The 19638-nt window shown below is 39.9% G+C and overlaps 1 protein-coding gene across 3 annotated transcripts in view; it reads left to right on the top strand.

Moving 5' to 3' along the window:
- Positions 1–9510, top strand: part of LOC133553558 (cytoplasmic polyadenylation element-binding protein 4-like) — a 30046-nt gene extending 20536 nt beyond the window's left edge. For all 3 annotated transcript variants that reach the window (XM_061901897.1, XM_061901899.1, XM_061901898.1), the window contains one exon: positions 6576–9510. In XM_061901897.1, coding sequence (XP_061757881.1) covers positions 6576–6803 — 228 coding nt within the window. In that variant the 3' untranslated portion in view covers positions 6804–9510. The remainder of the gene's footprint in view (positions 1–6575) is intronic.
- Positions 9511–19638: the final 10128 nt, after the last annotated feature.

Consider the following 19638-nt stretch of genomic DNA (forward strand, 5'->3'; position numbering starts at 1 on the left):
CGCAAGCTTGAGCCCTATCCCCAAAAGCCAAATGAAAAGGCAAGGCATTTGGCGTGGAAGCGGAGAGCTAGGCGGACTAAACCTAACAGCCCAGCTTTTGGTCTTGCGGTAGTCATGCTGAGTATCATTGCTGAAAAAGGATTTTTGAAACCCTCTTCAATTGTCAATCCTCCTGCTTATAAATGTAAACGGACTACATACAAGTGGATTATTTACAGTTAATTTTTATTGATCTAGTGCTATTTTTAAAAAAAAAAAAAAAAAAGATATATATACATAAAGTTGTGATCAAAAGTTTACATACACTTGTGAAGGACATTGTTTTGAGTTTCAAATAATTTCTTATTGTTTTTGTGATACAGTGATAGGAGCACATATTTATTACATTTATGAAGTTTGGTTCTTTTATGAATTTATTATGGGTCTCCTGAAAGCGTGACCAAATATGCTGGGTCAAAAGTATGCATACAGAAACATACATTATCAATTTTGATGATGTAGAAAAGTTACAATCAAATCAAATTAGCTTCATGGCACGGCCTCTTAACTTCATGTGAGCGATTGATTGACGACACCTGTTGACTTCTCTGAGCCCATTTAAATAGGGCTCATGTGATGCAGTCGTTAGACTCTGTTACAAGCAACAATGGGAAAGTCAAAGGAACCCGGCACAGATCTGAAAAAACTAATCATTGACTTAAACAAGATAGGAAAGTCACTTGGAGCCATTTCAAAGCAGCTTAAGGTACCAGGAGCAACTGTGCAGACAATTGTTCATAAGTATGAAGTGCATGACAGAGGTTTGTCACTGCCACGATCAGGAAGAAAATGCAAGCTATCACCTGCTGCTGAGAGAAAATTGGTCAGGATGATTAAGAGTCAACCGAGAACCACCAAAAAGCAGGTCTGCAATGAATTAGAAGCTGCTGAAACACAGGTGTCAGTGTCCACAGTCAAACGTGTTTTGCATCGCCATGGACTGAGAGGCTAGCATGCAAGAAGGATGCCCTTGCTCCAGAAGCAACACTTTAAGGCTCTTCTAAAGTTTGCTGCTGATCACATGGAATAAGATAAGACCTTCTGAAGGAAAGTTCTGTGGTCCGATGAAACAAAAATTGAGCCGTTTGTCCACAATACCCAGCAATATGTTTGGAGGAGAAAATGTGAGGTCTTTAATCCCAGGAACACAATCCTACCGTCAAGCATGGTGGTAGTAGTAGTATGCCTGGGCCTGTTTTGCTGCCAATGGAACTGGTGCTTTACAGAGAGTAAATGGGACAATGATAAAAAATGATTACCTCCAAAATCTTCGGGGCAAGCTAAAATCTTCAGCCCAGATGTTGGGTCTTGGACACACTTAGGTGTTCCAACAAAACACTGACCCCAAACACACGTTAAAAATGGTAAATTAATGGCTAAATCAGGCTCAAATTAAGATTAGAATAGCCTTTCCAAAGTCCTGACTTAAACGTGTGGACAATAGTGAAGAAACAAGTGCATGTCAGAAAACCAACAAATGTTGCTGAACTGTACCAATTTTGTCAAGAGGAGTGGTCAAAAATTAAACCAGAAGCTTGTGGATGGCTACCAAAAGCACCTTATTGCAGTGCAACTTGCCAAAGGATATGTAACCAAATATTAACATTGTTGTATGTACCCTTTTGAAACAGCAGATTTGGTCGCATTTTCAGTAAACTCATAATACATTCATAAAAGAACCAAGCTTCATAACGTTTTTTGTGATAAACATGTGCTCCAATCACTCCATCTAAAAAAAATAAGAGTTGTAGAAATATATTGGAAACTCAAGACAGCCATTAGATTATATTCTTTACAAGTGTATGTAAACTTTTGACCACGATTGTATATGCTGATGACAGAATGTTAGATGTTACTAACGGTGGGAATCTATGGGCACCTCACTATCCAGTTCTTATTTTTCTATACATCTTTTAATTATTTTATTTTATATTATTATGATGTTGTATTTCTTTAATAGGTTGTATATTTATTATTTTGACCGTATGGGTTGTGTCGGGGCACTCTGACTTGCTCCCACCTCCGAAGATATGCATCTGGGCAGAGGCAACATTAAATTGGTCCTAATGTGTGAATGTGAGTGTGAATGTTTTTTTGTCCGTCTGTTGGCCCTGCGGTGAGGTGGCAACTGTCTCGGGTATACCAGTTGGTAGAGTGGCCGTGGGAAAGGCCCCAGCCCGCCCATGACCTGGAGAGGGACAAGCAGTAGAAAATGGATGAATGGATGCTTTCTAAATGTAGGTCTGGGGCAATAACACATTTTGCTTGACAATATATTTATTGCCCTTCGAATTATTGCAAATAAACAATATTATTGCCATTATTTTTTTGAGCCCAAATTAACAACTGGTATAATAATAAATAATTATGCATGAATATCCTTTAAAATGCTATACTTTTATTTCTCGTATATTATAAGATTATAATTGGAATGAAAAGTTTAAATCCCCAAGTAAATAAAGCAAACTAACAATAAAATATACTTTTGTCTGTTTTGTAATAGAATAAAAATTACAAACAAAAGCAATAAAATATCTTAAAGAGGAACTGCACTTTTTTTTTTAATATTCCTATTGTTCACAATCATTATAAAATACATGACTATAATGTTGTTTTTTTGCATTATGAATATTAAATTATTTCTTACAATGGAGCTTATGGTAGCCATGTTATTTTATCTATAAAGCCCTTAAAAAACATCCAAACTTCTCTATCAAGGTTTTATATACATGATGTAAGTTTAAGTAATGTAGTAATGGGCACTTTTTTTAATATTTTTGTATTTTGATTATTTTAAGCATACGCGGCGCATTTAAAAAACACATCACAACTTTTGTTTTGAATTTTTTTTATTTTTTTTTTTATCACTAATTATTGCTCACTGCAGACCTCATGAGAGCCAACAAACATGATAAAACTTCACTTACTATGCAAGGTCTGCTTTAATTAGGATGCCGACTGTTTGGATGTTCATACATTCCCATTATAATCCTCTTGGGAAAAAAAACGGGGTGGGTGGCTGGGTGGAACATGTCCTTTAGTGTCGTCCTCCACAGTTCCGGCTTCTAAATGGCTGTCAAAGTGTACCAACTTGTCGGAATACCGACTCAGACAATATTACAGTATATGTAACAGCTAACCGGACCCTCGCCAGATCCTTGTCGTTCGTTGAGCTCCACACACTGATCTGGGAGTTCTCAATATATGTATTTCAGAAGTTGGGGCCTTTTAAAAAAAATTAAAAATAAATTGTATGTGATTGGATAAACCACTTGTCTGTTAACTTGAATGACGTGCTACTTCAACCACTCACATCTAAATCAACCTGTGACGCTGATGAGAGCGATGCTGGGAAATTCAAACCCGGTCGCAAGAAGAGCCAAAACATCCTTGCCACCAATAAATGCCTTCAAAACAGTTCTCTGTTCATCTTTTAAATAATTAATATTCGATCGATGTCGCAAAACAGTTGCAATAGCAGAATCAATGTCAGCACAGGACTCCTCGCTCCATGCCGCCATTGTTGTTCGCTTCAAACAGTCCCTTCGGCGCTACGTCACGTCTATGAAATCCGCCCGGCGATCCTGATTTGTTCAATATTTTTTGCTATTCTGTAAGGAGTTTGTGATACCTCCGAGCCCAGACCCTTGTGTTGAGCTCAGCGAACCACAACGGTCTGGTGAGAGTCAGGTTATGTAACAGCTGCAGCAAAAAGAAAAAAGGGCAGCATAAAATAGAGAGTAACGGGCTTCACGGTGGAAGAGGGGTTAGTGCGTCTGCCTCACAATACGAAGTTCCTGCAGTCCTGGGTTCAAATCCAGGCTCGGGATCTTTCTGTGTGGAGTTTGCATGTTCTCCCCGTGAATGCGTGGGTTCCCTCCGGGTACTCCGGCTTCCTCCCACTTCCAAAGACATGCACTTGGGGATAGGTTGATTGGCAACACTAAATTGGCCCTAGTGTGTGAATGTGAGTGTGAATGTTGTCTGTCTATCTGTGTTGGCCCTGTGATGAGGTGGCGACTTGTCCAGGGTGTACCCTGCCTTCCGCCCGATTGTAGCTGAGATAGGCGCCAGCTCCCCCCGCAACCCCGAAAGGGAATAAGCGGTAGAAAATGGATGGGATGGATGGAAAATAGAGAGTAGGTCCAGCAGAAAATATACACTATAAACAAATAGAGGTAGCTCACGAAGAAGCGGTCAGGTAATAGACAGATATCATCTATTGCTGTATGGCGAGTGATTATACAGCTTGATGGAGTGCAGAATGAAGGAGTACTTGAATCGTTAAGTGTGGGAACGAAGCTGAAGGAGCCTGTTTGAGTATGAGCTCCACTGTCCCTCAGTTGTCTGGAGTGGGTGGGCAGGATTGTCCATGATGGCGAGCAGTTCGACATACATTACATTTCATTATTGATTATATTAAAGTCTACAAGGCTTCTCAACTTTGGCTACTGGCGTAAGCCGTATGGCATGTCTTTTGGAAGTTAGTGATTCGTTTTTCTCATCTGTTTAATCATATTCTTGAAATAAAATTAATGATTAATCACAGGTTTTTATTTGCTTGCATATAAAATTTGCTTCAGAAAATACCCAAATATTTGGATAAAATGCTATTTGGTAGTCAGGGTGTCATCCAAGAACGTTTTTAAATGTTTTACTGAACTGCAAGTTTTTTATTTGTTTGAAACTAAAGGGACAGTAAGTATAGTAAGAATTTAATGCACATTTTGTAATTTGTTGCCATAGTATTGCAAACATGTTATGGATAATGTAAAACACTCATAAACAGCTTAACATAGTGCACCATTTGAATCTGCATTTACTCTTCTTTTTTTTTAAGTTAACCAGTTTTTAAAACAAACAAGAGTGTTTACCTCTTCAGATGTCAAAGCTGATTTTTTTTTTCTGTTGGTACAATGCTACCCCAGCTCGTTGTGATTACTCACAGATGTCCAATGTTTACCAGTATGCAAAATCAATTCACATTCAGCCGGTTTTACAACTTGATGCTCTTGTTTGTGTAGTACAGTTAGTGTAGTTGATGTGTCCTTGCTGTAATTTTGTCTGAATATTCAATGTATTTCACGACAGATCAGCTGTAGTTAAAAGTTAAAGTACCAATGATTGTCACACACACACTAGGTGTGGTAAAATTTGTTCTCTGCATTTGACCCATTCCCTTGATCACCCCCTGGGAAGTGAAGGGAGCAGTGGGCAGCAGCGGTGCCGCGCCCGGGAACCCTTAATGCTGAGTGCCAAGCAGCGAGGTATTGGGTCCCATTTTTATAGTCTTTGGTATGACTCAGCCGAGGTTTGAACTCACAACCTACCGATCTCAGGGCAGACACTCTAACCACTAAGCCACTGAGTAGGTGAGTAGTGATATTATTGACATCTTTTTGCAGGACTTGGTCTTCACAGATGTTAAATGTCCTACATGCTGTGGCTGTCCGTTTAGCAAAGGCATAAGTTTAACTTAATGGTGCTGTTTGCAACTTTCTCACTGCACCACTTCTCAAAGCAAAACATAACAATAATACTGCCGGCGAGAAATGTTTACCATTGGTGGTTTAACAGAACACATTTTTTTGACATTTGTCTTTATTTCTTTACTGGCCTAAATAAAATGATTGGTGTTTACGGTGGTCACTCAACCGGTCTTGTCAACTCGTCATGTCTGTCATGTTGTTGTTAGGGTTGAATATACATTGAATGACAGCTAATGCTAGCTATCCAAAAATTTATTATTTGCACAGCTATGTGAGGTGGCGACTTGTCCGGGTGTACGCCGCCTTCCGCACGAATGCAGCTGAGATAGGCTCCAGCGACCCCGAAAGGGACAAGCGGTAGAAAATGGATCGATGGATGTTATTTATTTTACGTGGAAAGAATATTTTCTATTTTATTTGTTATGTAATTCTGTGCTACTTAGAGTTTATTTTATTTGCTTCAAGTGGTTACAGTACAGTGGTCATTGACTTGAATTTCACTCAAAAATTAATATCTTTATATGTACACTTTCACCGGAAAATATATCGAGATATGAAATATCGAGTTTAAGTAAAGATATATCGAGATATACTTTTCCATCCATATCGCCCCACTCTCATATCAATACTAACACATACTGAAGATTTTAAGAAAAGCTTAATCAAAATGTGTTATTTTTACTTTATAATCTTTTGTCAACGTTTCAGATCGGAGGCTAATACATTTGAATCGGAGGGCTGAAGATGTTGGTCGGGACAGCTCTAATGATTATAAAAGTATTAATGTAAAAATACATTGTCTGATGGGTTCATGTTAGAATTTAGGCTAACTAGCCAGCAATTAGCACGCCAGATAGCTTCTCCAGTATACGAGCAGTATCACCGCTAGTTTATGGAAGAGCCGTTATCAATCACAGTTTTACGATGATTAAAATTAACATTGGTGATACTAACCGTCAGTTTAACATTAATACCGTTTGTGCTTACAGATTGCAGTTGTACATCTTCCTTTCTTTGACCACATTTTCCACTGTTTGTGTCTCCCAGGTGGAAGTGAAGCCATACGTACTGGACGACCAGCTGTGTGACGAGTGCCAGGGCACGCGCTGCGGGGGCAAGTTTGCTCCTTTCTTCTGCGCCAACGTGACCTGTCTGCAGTACTACTGCGAATACTGCTGGGCGGCCATCCATTCCCGGGCTGGCCGTGAGTTCCACAAGCCCCTTGTGAAGGAAGGTGGCGACCGACCGCGGCACATCTCCTTCCGCTGGAACTAAAGGCAAGGGAGAAAATGTAGGAACGGGGCGGGATGGAGGGAAAGGGCAATGGGGGCGACATATGATATGAATATTAATGCACTTTTCTTTTAAGTTAAAAAAAAAACAAAAAACTTAATTTATATTATTATTTTTTTAAATTGGGCCCTCTAAACGTAGTAACTGCTAAGAAGAGTATGAAATCCCATTTCTGTTTTGACTTAAAGTGTGCATGAACATATGAATGCATTATATTTGGATTTTGATGTTTTCTTACTTGACTGTAATTTAGTTTGGTGTTAGCTGGCAAAGCTGCTTACATTTGTTTTCAAGAGTAACAAATTGGAACTGAGGTTCATCATACCTAAATCAGTATACTGACTACAGAAGCTGCATTGAAGTGGGTGCGTTTTCTTTTTGCTTGCACGATTCGAGAACAACTACCATTTACCAAAGTTTGAGTGCTAATGGGTTGGGTTTGAACGGAAGAGGAATGTCGATTTAGATGGCAAGTTGATTTTGTTTCTAGCAGCGCAGTGTTTGGAAAATGTCACACATCAGTCTCCCCTCCTGTCTGGCAAGGCTGTGTTTTGAGCTGCTTGCAATGGTTTTAGGTCTTGGTTTAAAAGTAGACGCTTTGTAACCAGAAAGGGCAAACCAAAGATTGGCCTAAAACGCATCATCAAGAGCAGCTGTGGATGTTGGGTGTTGTCGTCAGGATAAGGTGGCATCCTCCGGTGGCACAAGGACTAGTCTGGCTTTTCAGCTCATAAAGGCCCAGCCCCTCAGGGCTCAGGTATTGGCAGTAGTATTTGCTCGCTTTATATTGTCAGGGATATTAGCACTGGAAGCTAACATGCTAATGTAGTACAAACTAATGGGAATGCACAGTCCATTCTCCCTGAGCTGTCCTCATGGTGTACCACTGCACGCTCTACCTGGTTTGGAGCTTCTATCACAAGTGTTGTGGTTGGATATGGTCGTAGCTAGAATTTGCTGTCACAGAGATAAAGATATTATTTTATACATGGCCTGCTGATTTTTGTACAGTGTTTTATAGCTGATTATTTTGTCATGGACATATATACATTTATTATGCACTACTTTTCTAAATATTTTTTTCAATAGTCATTTTAGGCACATTTTTCACAGATGGGAGAACTCCTTTTTGCAATACCTCATTTTTTTCACTTGGTGAAAAATGATTTTGTACCTTTGTTACTAAGATATCTGCATTTATGGTAAACTTAATTTAAAAAAAGAAAAAGAAAATGAATGATATTAATATAATTTTCAATTAGCTTTTATATATTTAAGTGCTGGTAAATCTGAAAACCGTCTGGTCTATTGGTGTGATTCTGGAGCTTCAAAAAAAATAGGCTCGCATTAGCCGACCATACATGCGATTCTCCTCTGCCCATCTAATGAACATGATTGCAGGATCCTAAGGCATGGCGCAAGACCCTTTCTAAAAGATTTTGATAGTCTTGGGAAAAAAAATTATATATATATATATTCTGGTATTTCACTCCTAGGTATAGTTGAGTAGAATAAATGTTTTGGCTTTGGTCAACATGTAACCACCCTTCCTATCACCTGAGTGGATATCAGCTCTTTGACTATTTAGTCCCTTTTTCTGGAACTGCCTGTAAGTTCTACTTCTTCTAAGTCTTCTTGGCATGCATAATTATGTACTACAGAAATAACATGGCTAGTGTTAATGCAGGACCTAACGATGTACCGCACTAGATCTCCTTTCTTTTCATCGTCTCCTTCGAGATCACCTCTCTCGTAGCCTCTCTTTACATGACACGGACATCATGTTTATGCAATCGACACAATGACAACCCTTTTGTAATGTAGAGGACACTCGCTAGGACGTAGGTGAGAAGACTTGATCACTTGACCCCCTTTGTGATGTGGCATGCTTTGGGACATAACCTGAATGTGATTTAATGTTGCAAGTTAACTGTGAGCCATTATGTGCAATACTTATTCTTTCCAGAGACGAGTCTTCGCAGTAAAAGTCATTGAATCCATAAATCATGCAGTCACGTTTGTGTTCTCCTTGTATTTTCTTTCATGCTGATGTCTGCAAGTAAAAAAAAAAAAAAAAGTAATTTATACATAAATTTATTTTTAAACATTTAGTTTTGTGCTTACTTATTTTGCTACTACCATGTAACTGTGATTGAAAACATTGTATATACAAGGTTGATAATGTACTTAGCATTTGCTATATTTTCAATTGAAATGTATAACTATGATTTGGATCAGATTTTTGTTCTATTTTTGGGGTGATGTGTTTAACTTGTTGATGTGTCTAGTTTTTCTAATTGCTGTTTTGTGCTCTGCATTTTCAGATGAAAAAGAATATTGAATATGTCTCTTAGTATTGATTGCGAAATTTCAATAGTTTTTAATTGTATGCTGGGAAGGTTATATTTATTAACTTTTTTTTTTTTTTTTTTTTACCTGATATCATTTGGATTTTTATTAAGTAATTTCACCTTTATACGTAAGTTCTCATTTTTATATTTTTTTCTTCCTGATTATTTTATGCTACGATACAGACATCAGTTTTTATAGCTGGTTTGTAGAAGTGAAGAAGTATAAACAAAAGATCTGTCATATTCATTTGCTGCCAACCTTGTTTGTAACTGTATGCATACATTGAAGTATTTGTAACGTGAGATGTTGAAAGAATAAAACAGCTGTGAGGAAGAAAGCGCTGCTTGGTGATTTCCAATACCACTGTGGCGTAACATTGTGTTTTCTCCACTTTCACAACTGTAAAGAGTTTGAAGTGTATACCAGCGCAACAGTTTGGGCTTTTTTCTCAAAGACGGAAACAAGTAACTATCTTAAAAGGCTTACTTTGCATTGAACTTTTGCAGATAAAAATACATTGTGAGGTAGTCAATGCTGCGGAGTTTAATTGATGCTAAGTGACATTTGTCTAAATGTCGAACATTTATATTCAGGCGTCATGCTAAAAACTGGCAATGGGTGAATGCCTTAATGAGTGTATGGCACACTCACTAGCTCTATTGACACTTAACTGATACTGTATCAGTGTTTCATAATGGTCGTCAACCATCTGCTGGATTACATTTGACCTATGATCAAATCTATCTGGAGATCAACTGGACTTAGGCCCCTTCTACACTAAGCCTACTTAAGTTATCCAGGGTAAATCTCACCTAATAGTATCTTGTCCATACACACACATTGACCGTTTAAAGGCCTACTGAAATTAGATTTTCTCATTTAGAATAGAATAGAATAGAAAGTACTTTATTGATCCCTGGGGCAAATTCAGCACCACAGCTCGCTCACAATAAACAATAATAATAAATATGTCATCTATTTTATATATATATATATATATATATATATATATATATAAAATAGATGACATATTGATTGAGGGAACCCCTCATGAAACAGTTCTGTAGAGATGAAGTAGTCTTGTGATTTTTCCCACACCTACATATTGCGCTCTACCACGGTATCGAGCACTATTCTCTGGATAATCCAATCAAGACATATATATATGAAACGGGGATAGCAGGGCCATTCTATGTGTCATACTTGATCATTTCGCGATATTGCCATATTTTTGCTGAAAGGATTTAGTAGAGATCATTGACGATAAAGTTTGCAACTTTTGGTCGCTAATAAAAAAGCATTGCCTTTACCGGAAGTAGCAGAGGGCGGGGGAGAAATACATTGGCATTAAACTCCGTAGCTTGCTAGCTTGTGCACGCTAGCTTTCTGAGACTCTTATTTTGTTAGCACAGGCAGGATGAAACAGGTCTTTTATGGTGAAGACAGGAACTGTGCAGTCGGTCTTTAGAGTTTTGACAGTAGGTACGGAGCCTCTAGAAATAAAATGTGTTTCTCTGCGTCCGCCCTGTTAGTGATTTTTTTCTTAAATATGAGCTCGCAGCAGCCAGCGTCATCTCACAAGATCCTCGGGTGCCGAGAATGTCAAACAACTGACGAAAGTGAAGTCTTGGTATGATTGATGATTGCTCATTTTTATGTCTATTTTTTAATGCCTGGCTTGAGATCGACCAGTCGATCGCGATCGACCTAATGGGCACCCTTGACGTAGAGAAACATGTTCGCTTGACAGCTCTGTGTTAAAGCTTCACAACAAACAAAGAAACACTGGCTGTGTCTCGGTGCTAAAGACAGCTGCAATACACCGCTTTCCACCAACAGCATTGTTCTTTATAGTCTCCTTTATTAATTGAACGAATTGCAAAAGATTCAGCAACACAGATGCCCAAAATACTGTGTAATTGTGCGATGAAAAGAGACGACTTTTAGCCGTAACTGGTGTCCCCTCCAAACAAAAACGTCCCAAACACGCGTCATCATTCCGCGACGTTTTCAACAAGAAACTCCGCGGGAAATTTAAAAGTGTATTTTAGTAAACTAAAAAGGCCGATTAGCATGTGTTGCAATGTTAATATTTCATCATTGATATATAAACTATCAGACTGCGTGGTCGGTAGTAGTGGGTTTCAGTAGGCCTTTAAGACCCCATGTCCCACTTTGTCCGCCCGAAAATGCGCACGTCCAGTGTTGCTTTGTGTGCAAGTTCTTAAATTTAACTTATCTGAACAATATCTAGTGTTGTGGTATTTCAATCAACTAGAATCCAGTGTGCTGTGCGCCCCTATTGTAGTGAATCACACCTGAGACATCATAAATTAATCAGATCTTTAATGGACATTTTACAATCGATCCAGGACACTCCTCACTCTTTTGCCTTCACCTTCATTGTCCATTTGTTTTGAGTGATTTTACATACTCTGGACCTAGACGTTGATTCCACTACATATATGGCGGACAATAACTGATACAGTCTGCTTTGCCAGTCCAAAAGCATTCGCTGTTTTCCGTAGTCTTCCCTCAACGGCCAGGTAATAAAAAGTGTGTGCTACCTTTTACTCACATCCACAGGAGCCTGCATTCTCGTTGTCTTAACCTTCCACAAATGGACACAGTTTTTCGGTAAGTAGAATCACAGCTGACCTGGACTTTTGAAAATTCTCTTTCTGTCTGAGATGTGTTGTATCCCAAATAGCTGCAATCGCTTTCTCTAAAGGTATTCATGTGAGTTCCACAAGCGTCTGTCAGGACACTCCTCACTCTTTTACCTTCACCTTCTTTGTCCTTTCGTTTTTGGTGACTATATACTCTGGACCTAGACGTTGAGTCCGCTACATATATGGCGGACAATAACTGATACAGTCTGCTTTGCCAGTCCAAAAGCATTCGCTGTTTTCCGTAGTCTTCCCTCGACGGCCAAGTAAAACAAAGCATATGCTACCTTTTTTTTTTAATCCACAGGAGCCCGCATTCTCGTTGTCTTAACCTTCCACAAATGGACAAAGTTTTTCGGTAAGTAGAATCACAGCTGACATGGACTTTTGAAAATTCTCTTGCCGTCTTAGAGGTGTTGTATCCCAAATAGCTGCAATGTCTGTCTCTTACGGTATTCATGTGAGTTCAACAACCGTCTGTCAGGACACTCCTCATTCTTACCTTCACCTTCATTGTCCATTCGTATTGGTGACTATATACTCTGGACCTAGACGTTGAGTCCGAATCACAGCTGACCTGGACTATCGAAAATTCTCTTGCCATCTGAGAAGTGTAGTTTTTCTCTTAAGGTATTCATGCGAGTTCCACAAGTGTCTGTGCATGCAGAGGAAAGAGAAACACGGGCATGTCTGGATGACTCGCCTCCATATTTCCAGTGCTTACAGTGGGGCAAAAAAGTATTTAGTCATCCACCGATTGTGCAAGTTCTCCCACTTAAAATGATGACAGAGGTCTGTAATTTTCATCATAGGTACACTTCAACTGTGAGAGACAGAATGTGGGAAAAAAATCCAGGAATTCACTTTGTAGGAATTTTTAAGAATTTATTTGTAAATTATGGTGGAAAATAAGTATTTGGTCAACCATTCAAAGCTCTCACTGATGGAAGGAGGTTTTGGCTCAAAATCTCACGATACATGCCCCCATTCATTCTTTCCTTAACACGGATCAGTCATCCTGTCCCTTTAGCAGAAAAACAGCCCCAAAGCATAATGTTTCCACCCCCATGCTTCACAGTAGGTGTGGTGTTCTTGGGATGCAACTCAGTATTCTTCTTCCTCCAAACACGACGAGTTGAGTTTATACCAAAAACTTCTATTTTGGTTTCATCTGATCACATGCCATTCTCCCAATCCTCTGCTGTATCATCCATGTGCTCTTTGGCAAACTTTAGATGGGCCTGGACATGCACTGGCTTAAGCAGGGGGACACGTCTGGCACTGCAGGATTTGATTCCCTGTCGGCATAGTGTGTTACTGATCGTAACCTTTGTTACTTTGGTCCCAGCTCTCTGCAGGTCATTCACCAGGTGCCCCCGTGTGGTTCTGGGATTTTTTCTCACCTTTCTCACGATTATTTTGACACCACGGGATGAGATCTTGCGTGGAGCCCCAGATCGAGGGAGATTATCAGTGGTCTTGTATGTCTTCTATTTTCTGATAATTACTCCAACAGTTGATTTTTTCACACCAAGCTGCTTGCCTATTGTAGATTCACTCTTCCCAGTCCGATGCAGGTCTACAATTCTTTTCCTGGTGTCCTTTGACAGCTATTTGGTCTTAGCCACAGTGGAGTTTGGAGTCTGACTGTTTGAGACTGTGGACAGGTGTCTTTTATACAGATAACAAGTTCAAACAGGTTCCATTAATACAGGTAACGAGTGGAGGACAGAAGAGCTTCTTAAAGAAGAAGGTACAGGTCTGTGAGAGCCAGAGATCTTCCTTGTTTGAAGTGACCAAATACTTTTTTCCACCATAATTTACACATAACTTCTTTAAAATTCCTACAATGTGAATTCCTGGATTTTTTTTCACATTCTGTCTCACAGTTGAAGTGTACATATGATGAAAATTACAGTCCTCTGTCATCATTTTAAGTGGGAGAACTTGCACAATCGGTGGCTGACTAAATACTTTTTTGCCACACTGTAGCTCTGAGTTACAAAACCGCTTTATATGAAGCCGGCTGTGGGGAGTTGTTTCTGGCGTCACGTACTCTTCGAACTCAGTTTGTAAACAATTAATGAGTCCATACAAAGATAAGAGCTGGAGATTCAAGAAATGGACGGCTCACTTACCCGTGTAAAAAATTATCCCAAACGCTGGTTTAGCGTGGCTGAAACGGGGGCTTAGGCTAAATAATTCTTTGTTTAATGAGTTATCCGGCTGAACATAGACAGGGTCTTGGCATCCACGCAGAGATCAAGATTTTCAAGAGCAATGTTGTGTGTCTTTCTATGGCTCAGAATGTTGGAAAACCATTTAATCCATTGAAAGAAAGTTAGAGGTTTTCAACATAAGTGCCTGTGGTGTATCCTTGGGATAATCTGTCCAAACACCCATTTCAAATGGAAAACTGGGGGAAAGAACAACCACAACACCACTTAAAGAGACTTTCCAAATTCTAAGTTGGAGATGGCTTGGACACGTGTGCCGCATGCCATCATCGTCTCTCCAGAGATGATCGTTTTATTGGACACCACAAGGGAGAGGAAACCGAGGCGGACCAAGAGAAACCTGGAGAACTATAGAAAAAGAGCTCAGGAGTAAGACTATCCCTTAAGACTGCCCCCAGAGTAGCGGCTGACAGGGCCGGATGGAAACTCCTTGCTTTGCCTCAGGTGGACTGATGATGATGAGGATGTTTGATCTGTAAATGAAATTAATATCAAGCATTTTTTTTTGTATTTATTAAATATTTGTGCAGAAAGCACAACCGTGGTCAATGGTAAAAAAAATGGTAAATGGTTGTGCTTGTATAGCGCTTTTCTACCCCTTTTTAAGGAGCCCAAAGCGCTTTGACACTATTTCCACATTCACCCATTCACACACTGATGGTGGGAGCTACCATGCAAGGCACTTACCAGGTAACCAGGTTATCAGAGACTGTTTTTACTGACGGACAGGTGTCGCGGTGCGTAAGAAAACCCTTGTCTCCATGGCAACGTCTCTGTCGCTTTCACTCACTTGCCGCTTTTCCACTAATGCAGGGGTAGGCAACCCAGAACGTTGAAAGACCCATCAGGAGCAAGGGTCAAGTGTCTTTCCCAAGGACACAATGGACATGACTGGGATTGGTAGAAGGTGGGGATTGAACCAGTAACCCTCAGATTGTTGTCACGGCGCCTCTCCCAACTCAATGAGCCAAATGGTAAACAAGGAAAGAAGACCATTTACCTTATTTGGAGCAATAAGATCTAGATCAGGGGTCTCAAACTCAATTTACCTGGGGGCCACTGGATGCAGAGTCTGGGTGAGGCTGGGCCGCAAGAGAATATATATATATATTTTTTTTCTCTCCGTGCAAATAAGACACATCAGGGTGCCGATGTGCTCAACAAAGAAATATAGCATCTCCCACTTTTCCTGGATTTGTCTTTGCTCACCACCAACCTTTATCTTCACCGCAAGCTTTGAAAAAGACATGTTTTGGGTTGTACAATATATTTGCATTTAGCCGATGCATGGAGAATGTTATTTCCGCAATGTGTGTCGTTCCGCTTTTCCTCCCTACAGCAACACAGCGGTTGGCGGATAATAGCCGGGAAAGTACCAAGATAGCAAGGGCAAAAAAGTAAAGGCCCCCGGAGTGTTATCCGGCGTCTTATAGAAATATTTGTAGTGTTCATCGTGTGAGGCAATGCAAATTAAACAATATAAATACAAATAACGGTTTGAGTTTGTCCAGGTTATCAGAGACTGTTTTTACTGACGGACAGGTGTCGCGGTGCGTAAGAAAACCCTGGTCTCCATGGCAACATCTCTGTCGCTTTTACTCACTTGCTGCTTTTCCACTAATGCAGGGGTAGGCAACCCAGAACGTTGAAAGAGACATTTTGGACCCAAATAACACAACGCTGTCAAGCGCCATTCATATAAAACTTGCGGACCGCACTAATATTTAACTTTCATGTTAAGGTGGAGGCCGCAAAATAACGTCTCGCGGGCCGCGTGTCTGAGACCCTTGATCTAGATGATCCCACACTTAGGTTTTTTTTTTTCTTTGTTCCCTTTATTTGGTTTAATTTGTTTTTTTTATAGTTCAATTAAGATCGCATAAAGTTGACTCCATGTAGTACAAACTGTGACTTGAAAGCGAAAGAAGTAGCTTCCAGAAAAACACAGATTTGTGCTAGACATGTTGATAGAACATGTTGACAGATTTTTGAGTGCCTGTGTGTAGAGTGATATTTTCAATGGGTGGCGACTTGTCCAGGGTGTACATCCCCTTCCGCCCGATTGTAGCTGAGATAGGCACTGGCACCCCCCACGACCACAAAGGGAATAAGCAGTAGAAAACGGATCGATGGAAAAATAAAATGTTGGTGTTTATTTGAGTCATATTGCCATCATAGTGAAGCTTACACATATCACTTGTTTGACTGCCATCTACTGGTCACACATCATTACACAATGTACCAAATAAAATAGCTTCGAGATGGGTAAACTCAACCCAACGTATTCCTTACATTATGCACACAGGTTTATAAGGCCTGCCATATTATACCGCAGTCTACATGTATCTCTTATGTGTGACTGCCATCTACTGGTCACACTTAACATTACCCCATGTACCAAATACAAGAGCTTCGAGTGGGGTAAACTCAACCCAATGTATTTCTTACATTATGCACACCGGGTTATAAGGCCTACTATATTATATTGTAGTCTACATGTATCTCTTATGTCTGGCTGCCATCTACTGGTCACACTTAACATTACACCATGTACCAAATATAATAGCTTCGAGGTGGGTAAGCTCAACGCAACATATTCCTTACATTAAGTGCACCGGCTTATAAGGCGCTCTACCGCTACATTATATTGCAGTCTACATGAATCTCTTAAGTGGGACTGCCATCTACTTGTCACACTTCTCATTACACCATGTACCAAATAAAATAGCTTTGAGGTGGGTAAGCTCAACCAAACGTATTCCTTACATTAAGCACACCGGGTTATAAGGCCTACTGTATTATTTTGCAGACTACATGTATCTCTTATGTTTGACTGCCATCTACTGGTCACACTCATTACACCATGTACCAAATAAAATAGCTTCGAGGTCGGTAAGCAAAACCAGAATTATTCCGTACATTAGACGCATCAGGTTATAAGGCGCACTGTGGAGTTTTGAGAACAAAAAAAGGATTTTAAGTGCGCCTCATATTCTGTAAATCACATTATGTAAATTATGTCAATCACAATTTTGGACCTCAGTGTTGGGTGTTTGCCGGCAAGATTAAAATTGTCAATAAAAGGATCTGCCAAAGTGTTTACAGTGGTCCAAGTTCCCCTAGACCAGTGTTTTTCAACTTTTTTTGAGCCGAGGCACATTTTTTTTCATTGAAAAAATCCAAAGGCACACCACCGGCAGAAATCCTTAAAATATGAAACTCAATATTGACAATAAAAAGTCGTCTGATATGACTTGAAACCATAACCAAGCATGCAACACTATAGCTCTTGTCTCAAAGTAGGTGTACTGTCACCACCTGTTACATCACCCCCTGACTTATTTGGAGTTTTTTGCTGTTTTCCTGTGTAGTGTTTTAGTTCTTGTCTTGCGCTCCTATTTTGGTGGCTTTTCCTGTTTTGTTGGTATTTTTCTCTGGCAGTTTCATGTCTTCCTTTAAAGCGCTATTCCCAGCACCTGCTTTGTTTTAGCAAACAAGAATATTTAAATGGGTTAAATGGGTTGTACTTGTATAGCGCTTTTCTACCTTCAAGGTACTCAAAGCGCTTTGACACTACTTCCACATTTACCCATTCACACACACATTCACACACTGATGGAGGGAGCTGCCATGCAAGGCGCTAACCAGCACCCATCAGGAGCAAGGGTGAAGTGTCTTGCTCAAGGACACAACGGACGTGACGAGGTTTGTACTAGGTGGGAATTGAACCAGGGACGCTCGGGTTGCGCACGGCCACTCTCCCACTGCGCCACGCCACACACAATTTCAGTTGTTTTTATCCTTCTTTGTGGGTACATTGTTGATCGTCATGTCATGTTCGGATGTACTTTGTGGAGGCTGTCTGCTCCACACGATGTAAGTCTTTGCTGTCGTCCAGCATTCTTTTTTTCGTTACTTTGTCGCCAGTTCAGTAGTAATTTCGTTTTGCATAGCCTTCCCTCAGCTCCAATGCCTTTTTTTTTTAGGAGCACTCACCTTTTGTTTATTTTTCAGTTTAAGCATTAGACACCTTTTTACCTGCACGCTGCCTCCTGCTGTTGTCCGTATATTGTGATCGCGACAAAACATTTATCTACCTGCTGCCTCCTATCTATTCAGGCTCCAGTACTCTGGAATGCCCTCCCGGTAACAGTTAGAGATGCCACCTCAGTAGAAGCATTTAAGTCCCATCTTAAAACTCATTTGTATACTCTAGCCTTTAAATAGATCCCCCTTTTTAGACCAGTTGATCTGCCGTTTCTTTTCTTTTCTCCTCTGCCCCCCTCTCTCTTGTGGAGGGAGGGGGGGGGGGGGGGGGCACAGGACTGGTGGTCATGGATGAAGTACTGGCTGTCCAGAGTAGGTACGCTCGCCTGTGCATTGGTTGGGGACATCTCTGCGCTGCTGGCCCCACCATGGACTGGACTCTCAGTATTATATCAGATCCACTATGGACTGGAGTTTCACAATATTATGTTAGAGCCACTTGACGTCCATTGCATCCGTTCTCCCCTAGAGGGAGTGGGGTGGTCCTCTCCAAGGTTTCTTATTGTCATCCACATTGACGTCCCACTGGGTTGTGAGTTTTTCCTTGCCCTTTTGTGGGCTGTGAACCGAGGACAATGTTGTGGCTTGTTCAGTCCTTTGAGGCACTTGTGATTTAGGGCTATATAGATAAACATTGATGGATTGATTGATACTGATATGGAAGAGTATTACACGTTTACTCTGCCGAGCTCTAGACAGCACTGACACTCAACAACAACACATCATTTGCAGACTATAATTACTGGATTGCAAAAAATATTTTTTAACCCAAGTAGGTGAAATTAGATCATCTCCCACGGCACACCAGACTGTATCTCGCTGCAGTGGTTCTCAAATGAGGGTACTTGAAGGTATGCCAAGGGGCACGTGAGATTTTTTTTAAATATCAACAATTCAAAAATCCTTCATAAATATATTTATTGACTAATACTTCAACAAAATATGAATGTAAGTTCATAAACTGTGAAAAGAAATGCAACAATGCAATATTCAGTGTTGAGAGCTCGATTTTTTGTGGACATTTTCCATAAATATTGATGCTAAAGATTTATTTTTTTTGTGATGGATCTCTATTACAATCCCCAAAGAGGGCACTTTAAGTTGATGATTACTTCTATTTGTAGAAATCTTTATTTATAATTGAATCATGTTTCTCTTTTTCAACAAGTTTTTAGTTATTCTTATATCTTTTTTTCCAAATAGTTCAAGAAAGACCACTACAAATGAGCAATATTTTGCACTGTTATACAATTTAATAATTCAGAAACTGATGACATAGTGCTGTACTTTACTTCTTTATCTCTTTTTTTCAACCAAAAATGTTTTGCTCTGATTAGGGCAGGGGTCGGGAACCTTTTTGGCTGAGAGAGCCATGAAAGCCAAATATTTTCAAATGTATTCCCGTGAGAGCCGTATAATATTTTTTTTAACACTGAATACAACTAAATATGTGCATTTTTTAAGTAAGACCAACATTTTTAGAGTATATTAAGTCTCATATTCTTTTTAATA

Source organism: Nerophis ophidion, linkage group LG05 (assembly GCF_033978795.1).
Source record: "Nerophis ophidion isolate RoL-2023_Sa linkage group LG05, RoL_Noph_v1.0, whole genome shotgun sequence".
NCBI classification, from domain to species: Eukaryota; Metazoa; Chordata; class Actinopteri; order Syngnathiformes; family Syngnathidae; genus Nerophis; species Nerophis ophidion.